This window comes from Prinia subflava, chromosome 1 (assembly GCF_021018805.1).
Source record: "Prinia subflava isolate CZ2003 ecotype Zambia chromosome 1, Cam_Psub_1.2, whole genome shotgun sequence".
Lineage (NCBI taxonomy): Eukaryota > Metazoa > Chordata > Aves > Passeriformes > Cisticolidae > Prinia > Prinia subflava.
This window is the reverse complement of record NC_086247.1, coordinates 118213726-118224925: the sequence shown is the minus strand read 5'-3', so window position 1 is coordinate 118224925 and position 11200 is coordinate 118213726. Positions and strand designations below refer to the sequence as shown.

The window sequence follows — 11200 nt, the reverse complement described above, 5'->3', positions numbered from 1 at the left end:
TGTATCACAGAATATAAAACTTTTCTCTCTGTCCCCAGAATATTTCTTTCCTCTTTCCACAGGTACTTCTTCAACAGTCACCCTTTGCTGATGGTGCCGCAAGCATTGCTGTATAGGTTAGGGCTAGAAAAGCTCGAAAGACCTAAAAAAATCAACCAGCCACCCAATCCTCTGGCATTCATGCAAACTCAGGGTAACAAAATAAACTGGAGACAGGCATGCATGCTGAATTCCAAAGTGATTTTTTATGAAGCTTAAAATTAAACCAAAATAAACATCTCTCCAAAATGTTACGCATTTAAGATCTTTCATCTAAATAGTCATCTGACTGTTCGCATCACTGTATTGCAGAGAGGTGTGATACTATGCCTGCTCATAACATTCTAGTATTTTAACATTTTACACAAGGCACAAATAATCTCTGAAGAACTACATGGTGTCTTTTGAACATGTAAGGATGGCAGCTATCATGTAATTACATGACAATTAACTCTTCAGTTCAATCACCGACACAGACCTTGTAAAATGTAAGACCAGCAAATTACACGTCACCTCATCTTTGGGATATGCTACTTCATTTACAATTACTGACTAAGCAGCAAACAACTACAATTTCATAACTTTGAACAAACACAAGCTTTGCCATGCAAATAGGAAGTTGTTGCATGGTATAATGTATATGCATCTTAAAAGCAAATAATGCTTTTTTTGCTGCTGTGACAGAGTGACATGCTCACATTCCTTCCTTAAGCTAACTCTGTGTAGGTCTTGCAAGAGGAGCCATCTACTCACCACCAGTTTTGTTTTGTGAAGTCCAACAGAGGTAAAAGGGATCAGAGAGTACAGAAAGCCCCACTTATCTACTTGAAAAAAGCTATTATTACATGTATTATGGACTTGATGTGAAAGAAATACACTTTTCCATAGAAGAACAAGTAACAGTTAATTAGAAACTTTCTGTTGGTTAACGCTGCTGCACCATTATGTTTCTCTTGGTTAAAAACATGGAAATCACATAGGAATATATGTAAACAGAGTCTATAGAAGATAATAGCAATGACACATAAAGTGCTTTTAATTATGAACATTTCATTTCACTTTGCAACCTTCCCTGATAAGTTATCATACTTGAGCTACCTTTAGTTCAATCAGCTCAGGTCTACATTATGAACACTGTTATTTCCCTTGCACCTACTGTTTTAACTGTGGTAATCTGAGTAAAATTAAAAAAATCATGCCGGGGGAGTAAAAGAAGACAAAGATAAAGAGGGAAAGAGGTGAACTGGGAATGCCCAAAGGGAAAAAGTAGACAAAGGCAAATAAGTCTCTGTTGTGTAGGTCCTCATTCTCAAGGAGTTTGTCACATAGTCTCCTGTAAGCACTGAGGAACAACTACACGAACCTCTGCCCTGAGCACACCTCAGGCTATTGCCAGATGAAAATTAAGAAAATAGGATTCCTCAAGGGAGAACAAACTTCCTACCAGGATGATGCTTTTAATCTTTTTGATACTCATTCTCTACTTCTCTAATCGTGGTCTCTAAAGAACAGTATCCTTTCCTACACAGAAAACCCAGTCAAGAATATTTTGTAAAAGGACACTATTAAATCTAGCCTATCGTTGCTGCTTCAGGTGTGATGCCAAGCATCCACACATTTCCATTATGGTACCTAGCATACACTATTCTATGTTTTGGGAAAGCAATAGTTCTATAGTAACAAAGCTCCGAAGTAAGGTAACAGCATAATTAATAATAACTGTATATTAGACTGGGCTTTACTGGGTCTTTATTTAAGGCAGTTATTAAAATGTATATATTATTGTTTAAAAGTACCAAATTTATGTATTTTTTGTTCATTTGTTTGCCTTTTTATTTTAATTTAGGCTTTTGGCAGCTGAAATGGGTTACCTTTATCTATTCTTTGTCCTTGTAATACAAAGAACTATCCAGCCCGTGGAATCACAGAAATTAGAGCTGAGTTGTAATGACAGATTTTCTAGACTCTCCCAACCTGTTTCTTTAGATGTCCAGTGGGCTGACAATAGCAAAGTCAGAATCTTTGCTGTTATTACTACTGTCGTCATCAGGGCTGGAGCTCAGATTGCTGGAGGAGGCTGAAATGGAACCCATCAGAGGGTCAGAAAATATCAAAGAAGAACGAGATGGAGCTTCTGGCTTCACCGCAGCCTCCTTGTGTGCCTGAAGGGCCTGTGCTGGCTCTGGAGCAGCACTTTTACTTCTTCCCTCTTCTTTGGAAACCATAATATAGTCATCAGCACTCTTGCTCTCACTAGTGCTTGAATCAGTTGTACTCTGTGAAACAATGGCACAGAAAGGACCTAAAGTGAGCACCAGGGTTACCACATAATGAGGCTTATGAAACATGTCAGGCACATGGGAATGGGACAAAGGAATAATTATTATCTAAAAGTGGCAATGACTAAATAAAGTTAAAAATAAAGCGGATATTAACTTTGGATATTAACATCATTTGTTATTTCACAGAATCACAGAATATTTTGAGCTGGAAGGGACCCACAAGGATCATCGAGGCCAGCTGTTAAGTGAATGGCCCATACAGGGATCAAAGCCACAACCTTGGCATGTTAGCACCATGCTCTGACCAACAGAACTCATTTAAAAAAGCATTAAATGTAACACTCTAAAAATACATTTTTTGGTCTAACAGTCTTACATGTCTCATCATCATAGTGCATCCACGTAGTGACCACAGCAGCCAAGCATCAAACACATACAATACAGTTGCGAAGATATTCAGTAATTACAGTGGATTTCTGTAGTGAAGTAATTTCAAGATTTTTTTTTTCTGTTTGTCTGTACAATAGTATTTTGGAGCTTGTCAGAATGATTTGATAAAAAATTTCCTAGTAAAACCCTGACTTGTGAAATCTGAACCACCTACAGACCTGGTTTAGTGTGCATCAGTTTAGGTTCAAAAAATGAGGGTTGCCAGAGCTTTTTTTTGCCAGGGTTAGTGTTGCTGACTGTTTCCTAAGTCTTCCAGAAAATGAGGGTCTGTGAGTGCCAAGGGTCTGTCTGGTTACACCTTGGGAAATGTGTGTCCCTCAGCACTTAGATAGTGGCTCAAGACCACACGTCAGTGCATCAGAAAACTCTATGAAGTCTCATTCTTATATTCCATTATACTAGTCACACTCAGAATCACAGCTGTTCCAGTCAAAGCTATACGTAATTAGAAAGGGGAACTGCCCTACACAGTAGAATAGGATTCCTCACTTGTTGACAGCTGGCAGCCTTTTAGGTTGGTTGCAACCCAAATGGACAACATTTAGTTTCCTTCTCCAAGAGTTGGATTCAGCTCCTTTCTAACCTATGTTCCTCTGGCAAGAACATGACTGCTTTCTTGGTTGCTTCCACACAGGTCTTTTTCAGAGTAATAATACAACCTGCCAAACAGCCTGTAGGTACAAGCATCCTGAATTGGTGTGATGCCAAAACCAGTATATTTGATTACATGAATGCAAGTCTGAGTAAAAGAAGTAGAGGAAAATGTGTATGTCCACATCCATGGCAATACAAGCCCTTCAGCTGTGACTCTTCAAAAAAAACCTTCTTATTTTGATTACTGATTACAGATCAGAATGTTCTTGAAATGCTGCTGTAGAGTAGCTCAGGAAGCAAAACTCACCTGTGACTTTGAATGACTGTAAGATGAAATGAGGGAGCTGGAAGTCTTTGGTTGTCCTTTACACAGTCATTACAAATTGTTAGAAGTCACAGTCAAGATAAATATCAGCTGAATGTGAGAATATATTCAAATACAGAATTTTGCCCAAATTTGTATTAATAAGTATTCAAAGATTTCCCTTTCTAGTAAATTTTGAAATATCCTGTTCTCATAATTCATAATTTTTGTGTGTTATCTACAAGCATGCAGGCATAATATTATATAACTAGTATTACTATAGGTTTAATAACATATAATATTCTCGTTTGGAATGAACTAATTTTAATACTTTATAATTCAAATGGAAGCATCTTGAGCCCAGAGCACTGGTTAAAATTTTACCTGTCCCAATGTAAGACTGTTGTCACACTGATAGAAACTGACATTATTACTTTTGATAGTATCTCTCTTTTCACAGAAGAATTAATAAAATTCATACAAAACTCAACAGATTGGTTTCAGAAAGCTCAACAACTAGCCTTTTTTCAGCGTTATCAAAATTGATCTCCAACCCTCCTGATACATGCAGAACCAGTGTAGTTCAAATGTCAAAACCTTCAAGCAGTTTCCATGCAGTTAAAACCAGAGATCTATATTACAAGGAGAAATACTTCACTGTTTAAACACTTCTGAGCTGAGACATCATTTGTTAGTAATTAGCCTTTTGCTTTCATCTTGTCTGTTTGAAATGCTGTCTCCATGAGCTGTCAGTGAGTCAGCTGCCATCTCCGGGGGGCTGAGGACACAGGCAGCACACAACTGTGCCTCTGCTCCATCAACACAGAATCTCAGAATAGTTTGGATTGGAAGGACCTTTAAAGGTCACATAGTCCAACTCCCACAGTGAGGCACAGGGACATCTTCAACTAGACCAGGTTGCTGAGAGCCCTGTCCAACCAGACCATGGAGCATCCACCATCTCTCTGGGAAACCTGTTCCAGTGTCTCACACCATCCTCATCATTAAAAAAATTCTTCCTTAGAAGAAATTTCCTAATCTAAAATCAACTCTCTTTCAGTTCAGAACCATTGCCCCTTGTCCTATTGCAACAGGCACTGGTAGGAAATTTGTCTCCATCTCTCTTTTAAGCCCCTTTCAGTACTGAACAGCCACAATTAGGTCTCCCTGGAACCTCTTCTTCTCCAGACTGAAAATCACCAACTCTCTCAGCCTGTCTTCATAGGAGAGGTGCTCCAGCCCTCTAATCACATTTGTAATGCTGCTCTGGAATTGTTCCAACAGGTCCATGTCCTTTCTGTGCCAGGGACCCCAGAGCTGGATGCAGTGCTCCAGCTGGGGTCTCACCAGTGGGGAGCAGAGGGGCAGAATCACCACCCTGATCTGTTGGCCACACTGCTTTGGATGCAGCCCAGGGTACAGTTGGATTTCTGGGCTTGAGTGCACATTTGGGAAATGTCCAGCCTCTCATCCACCAGTAATCTCAAGTCCTTCTCAAGCAAGGCTGTTCTCAATACCTAATTCTCCAACCTGTATTGATATTTTTTGGGGAGCTCTAAATGCCATAGTCAAAATTTCAGCACTTTGTTCCCACCCCTCCCCATACAACAGAAATATACATTCCTCTAAACAACCACTGCCACATAATTCACCTGGCCTCTTTCCACACTTCTATTTAAAAGCTCTCAGGGAATGCAGCAAAGTCTAATTTTTCAAAATTATACACTTTATTATTCCAAGCTATCAAGATTCCTTTATTTCACTCCTCACAGCCCTCACACCTCCACCTTGCGTAGGGTGACACAGATCTTATTTAGTGAAACACTCGCCCAGCAAAATCAGTATTTTTGTCTCTGGCACTCCCCAATTTCCTAAATTCTGCTTTCAAGCGTGTGCTCTAGTGCAGTTGAAAAAGCATCCTGCTCTTTAATAAAGGAAAGAAAACCACTCATTCCAATTTCTTGTTACTGTTGAGCTTCGCAACAGTACTCTTCATGCCACCCACACTTTTTGGTTTGGTTAAGGAGACCTGTATCTCACTGAAGTAACAGAGAAGCAGCAAAGTAGAGATACTGACCCCAAAATTCTATGAAAGGGCTTCCTGTAAATGTTTGCCTATCCCTAGCATACACTGGTATTTTGGAACTGGTATTTCCAGAGGTAAAATACCTCCTTCCTTCTTCTTTAGCCTATTTCTGTTTCAGGAAACTCATGCTGACGTGAAGCATGTTTTCTCCCATCTGCTGCCACTACTGAATAAATGAAAAATGACAGAATTATACTTCCAGTAGCTTTGAAAGTTAACAACCTTACGCCCGTTGCCATATGGCTTCTCTTACAATTTTTCCTGATGAATATCAGCTACTAGGACCAGGCTTATTTCATTTGCCTTCACACTGTGAATGAGTTAAAACTAAATGCAAAGATACAATTCAGGAAAGCTTAGAAGAACAGCAGCTCATTTTGCCTCCTTCTTTGAACAGACATAAAGGCAAGATAATGTGTTAATTATCATTCATTATTTAGCAACAGAAGCCTTCTGTTTGTCAACTGCATGCTGCTACCAAAGCCAAACATTCCAAACGATGCTTGATTTCTTTTAGCCTTTATCTTAATTTTTTTTGCATTTTTAATTTTGCAGCTTTCCTTTCTAAAGAAGGGCTATATCCTTATCCTCATTTTGCAGAAAGGGATTTTGAGACAAAAAAGAGGAAGAACACTTTTAAAAAAAGCGAAGATGATAAATAATTTATACTTATATAACAACCAAGCACAAAGGACCAGATTTTAATCTCAATTACAGAATAGCTCCACCTGTAACTGCTCCAGCTGTCCTAGAAAATAACCCTATAACTCCAGCAAAGAACAATCTCTACAGCACAAATCACACCAAATAGAATTACAGGCATTACCAATGTCACAGAAAATGCAAATAGAATAGAAATTTATTTAGCAAGACATGCACTGAAATGCCTAGAAGTGGTTGTTTTTTAATCCCCCTGCAGCTCTCAGTAAGTACTCCCAGCATGACCCAGGGCACCACTACAGCCCCTTTTCTTCAGCAGAGCTAAAAACCTGGGCTGCGGCCTGTTCTGGGCAACAACTGAGCCCATCAGTTAACAGTCTAATATCACAGTCCATTTTTCCACAGTCTTATTTTACTGTGTTCTATTAAAAGGAATCCAAAGCTCTCCTCTTTTTGTTTGATTTTATGCATGGTGGTTAAAGATGAAGGGCTTGGAAACAGCACAGACTAACTAGGGGTAGTTAGACAAACTATCCCTAATTAACTAACTAAGGATACCACCAGTCCTCCTGGAGTGCCATTTCTAACACTAATCTTTTTCTTTCTGTCAAAGGTGCTGTTGCTCATTATCATAATTGGAATTTCCAGGAGATAAGAGGAGTCTAATCCATATGAATGTATTGCACCTCCAAACATAAAGCATGCAGTGCTAATACCTGTTTAATGCTCTGCAGCAGCTCAGCTTGTACAACCTCTACTCACGTTGCTCACAGTTGACTTATGAGCAGCCTTGAAATTTTGGGAGCCATGGATGCCACTCAGCTCCTGGGGCTGGATGTACATACCCTGACTACACACCGGGATAAGCCTAGACCTCATTATACATCGCCCTGAAAATCTGCACTGGAGAGAAATCTGTGCAGACCAGGCTTCACTTGCTCCACCTTCAGTACTGGAAGAATCCCAGCACTTCCATGATACGTGTTTAGATCAGCCTCTGAGTAAGGGCTTCTCCAGCACCAGTAGGGTCTGAGTGGACACACACACACAGAGCTTGCTGCCACATTATATGGCATTTTACCTTCTAATTTCTAGAATCATCCAAAAAAACATTATTTGCCATTTTGGGAAGAAAACAAGAGATATTTCATATAAAATACCAGGAAATCAAGGACAAGAATAGGAGGCCATTGGATACTGCATCAGTTTAACCTATGGCTTTATTATGGCAGAAAATAGTGATTGTAATAACAGCAGTTAATCAAACAATGAAAACTCTCTAGCAAAGCTTTGCTCTTTGCCATTATTGAGTATAAAAAAATAAGTCTCGATATTGCCTCTAATACCGAAATACAATGAAAATATGTTTTTGAACATAGAGTGTTCTAACTCAGGGGGATCATGTGTAATAAATCAAAATGACCCTGTGTCACTGTTTGAAAATGAATAAATATTTCCTGTAGTTCCTAAGCAAACTTGTCAAAAGTGAACTGACTGCAGACTCAGTTAGACTTTGAGGTGATAGTGCTGCTACTGATTTATGAGTGTGAGTATCAGCAGCAGGGTGGCAGACTTACTAGAACTCCAACACAGAAATGAGCAGGCACAAAAGTACTTATTTTTAAGATCACGTTTGGGTTGGACTGAGCCAGACAAGAGAGGGCCCTTTGTCTATGAACTTGTCCTATGACTGTATGCTTTGTATGTGAAAACATTGTTTACAGATTCAAGGAGAAAGTCAATACAATGAAGTAGAAGGTAAAAGCAACCTCCTTGCTATTTCCTTTTTGGCACTGGGCATGAATACACTGCAATGCAGTTAATCAGCTCTTACATAATGGGATCCTGGAGGACAAGGACAATGAGAATAATCATGTGGGAACATTTGGTATGGGAACATTTACCTGCAGTTTTTACATTTTTTGTAGGAAAATAGTCTGTGATTCTGTGATTCAACAGTGTGAAAGAATTCTTCCCAAACATTGCCTAACATGTAGACTTAAATATCTGTACATGGAGCATATGGCTACAATAAAAAAATTGATCAGACAGTCGGACAGTAGCTAGAGATACACTTTTAACTCTCTTTCCATATGGACCATGAATGCTGGTGTGTCCCATGTAACGACTGGACATGCAGGAGGAAGTCTCCAAAAAATGGAAGGCCATCAGTGGCCTGCTTGAAATGTTTTTATTTTACCTGTTCTGAGATGAACTGTTGCTTTGTCATGGCAGGCCCCTTTAGGACATCACCTGCCCCCTTGTTCTGATTATTGGAACAGTAATGATCATCAGCAATAGTGATTTGCTCATTTTCTTCAGCTTCCAGCTGGCTCTGGTTGAAACGCAATGAACCTTTCAGGATATCCTTGATCTGTTGTTGAATAGAAAGGGAAAGGATATAAGATAAAAACTGGGAGGAATTCTGCATTTTCTAAAGCTCTGTGCAGATTGCTTTCATACGCCATTTCCTCAAAATATTCACTTTGAAAAGACAGGAAGCAAGTCAATATTAATACTTATTGGTTAAATATATCAATAAAAGTGAAATGTGGTTTTTAGTAAAGTCTGAAAAACAACTATACAGGAAATCTACAGAGAATAAACTGTTACGATTATTCCCTGCCTCATTACAGGTTTAACACAAGTCACAGTAGGGAGAGAGGGCAGTATAATCAGAGCTACTAATGCTCAGCAGCATTCTCATTTTATGCATGTAGTATTTTTTCCTTTAATTCAATGACGTTCAAGTGTTGTCACAATGAAATAATAGGGACACAGGCATATTTGATGTTTAGCAAGTACATTTTGCATTAAGAGAAACGATAGCATGGCTGAAGTCCAGCAACTGGTGTTGCACTTCTTTAGTTTTGATTTGAGGCCTCCAAAACTTCCACAGGAGCAAATACTGTGCAAGTTGTTTGAACTCTTTATAGCCGAGTTTTATCGTTACAAATAAAAATACACCACAAGGTTTGATGCACCAGTAAAACAGCTACAAGAAGACAAAACAGCAGTATACAAAAACAATAAAATAGGAGAAAAAGAAGAGAAAGGATTAATAGCTCTGAAGGGCACAAGAAGGTTAAGCTAAGCAATAGTAATACCTGCTTCAAACCGGCCAAGGAAACCAGAATTTCATCTTCTTTTTCCAAGCGTTCTTGCAAAATGACTTCCTGAATATTTCCTGTAACATCAAAAGAAAAGAAAGATAAAGAGAGAAAACACCCTAAATAAACTCTAAAGTGCTGCTACCTACTGCTGACTGATGCTTTCAAAACAAACTTCTGTGACCTGCAAACACAATTCCGTATCCAAACCTAGAGACTGACAACCTTATTATCTGCAGAGGTGAAGCCAGCCTGAGCCTGGCACTGCAGCCAGGAAGCCTCCAGCAATGCTCTGCTCCTGCAGGACTTGTGTTGCCCCTGTACACCAAGGAACTCAGGCTACTACTGGCCCCCAGAAGAACATACCAAGCTCTGTGTTACATACAGTTTTGAACTTGAAAATTATTTGGGAAGCATTCAAGAACAGTTAAGAGAAATCTGCTCCACCTCACAGAAGGATTTAGGTAGAAGCACAGCAATCTTCAGCTTGATCCAATGGCCATGGCAGATGCTAGAATATTCTTTATAGAAGGACTGCAAAATGTTTAATTCCCTCTCTATTCTCTTCTAGGTAAAAGACCCAGGGTCAAGCCAAACTTATTTGACAGAAGGAGCAGCGCAGTACCAACACTTCAGGAGATTCTTGCCTTCCATACCCACAGCAAGGTGCTTTAAGGATGCATTTCACTACCCTGGTATAGAGTGCTGCAGGAAGACAACCCCAGGCAATGCTACACTCCAACACAGAGAAACTACAACTCCAATAACTGCAGACTCAGTTTATTCTGTCCTCCCAGCTCCTACTTTCCTCCTCCTTAAGGAAACAGCAAAGATTCCTAGTGACAGATTGGCAGAGTGAGATGGTATTTGTCAACTGAAAATGACAGGATACTCCTTTGTGCCACTCCTGTCTTACATACACAGATTGAGCCCAAATTCCTCAGTGGCACTCGCTCATGAAGAATGCTTTGCTGCTCCTGAGTATCTGTATCCCAGGTACTTCACAATTACAGCTTTGTACCATTAATCCACACTTGCATTGCATTTGTTTGTTTTTAACAATGTCCTGCATGTTCAGGGCCCAAATCAGTGAAAAGCCAGAACTGGTGTTAACAGATGATCCTGACAAGGATGACACTGCCTATGACACTGCCAACTCTGACACAATGTGAAGTTTCAAGTAAAAGCATTGAGTAATTTGGTATGAGTTTTGTGTTTACAGAATAAATAGCAGAATAATGAGATGTGGGAGACAGGACAAGATGAAAGATTAGAAGTGAAGAAGTAGAATTAAAACTTGTGTATAAACTCAAGTTTGAAATTGAGTTGCAACCAGAAATCAGTAATTGGTATAAAGGAGGAATGCAATGGACAAAGAGGAGCAAGGATCCACACCTCAGTACAAAATAAACTGTTAAAAAGCAATATGAGATGTAGAAGGAATCAGAGGCTAGAGCCATGAAAGGCAACAGCTGACAAAACGCAAGGTGATGTGATCAAGGTCAAGAGCATCAGTGAAGGTACCGTAACTCAGCTTCACATAAGCAGCCTGCCTGAACAAGGAGATCTATGTTCATATTATTTAGCACACATTATTTACTATACTGCAGTAGCAATGTCCTGCAGCAAACTTGTACAGTTGTCAAATTGTTGTACAATTGAACAATTTTACAGG

General features: G+C 39.4%; 1 protein-coding gene across 5 annotated transcripts in view; it reads right to left on the bottom strand.

Annotated features, from left to right (window-relative positions):
• Positions 1-226: 226 nt before the first annotated feature.
• Positions 227-11200, bottom strand: part of TBC1D5 (TBC1 domain family member 5) — a 313125-nt gene continuing 302151 nt past the window's right edge. For all 5 annotated transcript variants that reach the window (XM_063409301.1, XM_063409310.1, XM_063409291.1 and 2 more), the window contains 3 exons: positions 9523-9602; positions 8616-8789; positions 227-2315 (listed from right to left, as the gene is read on the bottom strand). In XM_063409301.1, coding sequence (XP_063265371.1) covers positions 2022-2315; positions 8616-8789; positions 9523-9602 — 548 coding nt within the window. In that variant the 3' untranslated portion in view covers positions 227-2021. The remainder of the gene's footprint in view (positions 2316-8615; positions 8790-9522; positions 9603-11200) is intronic.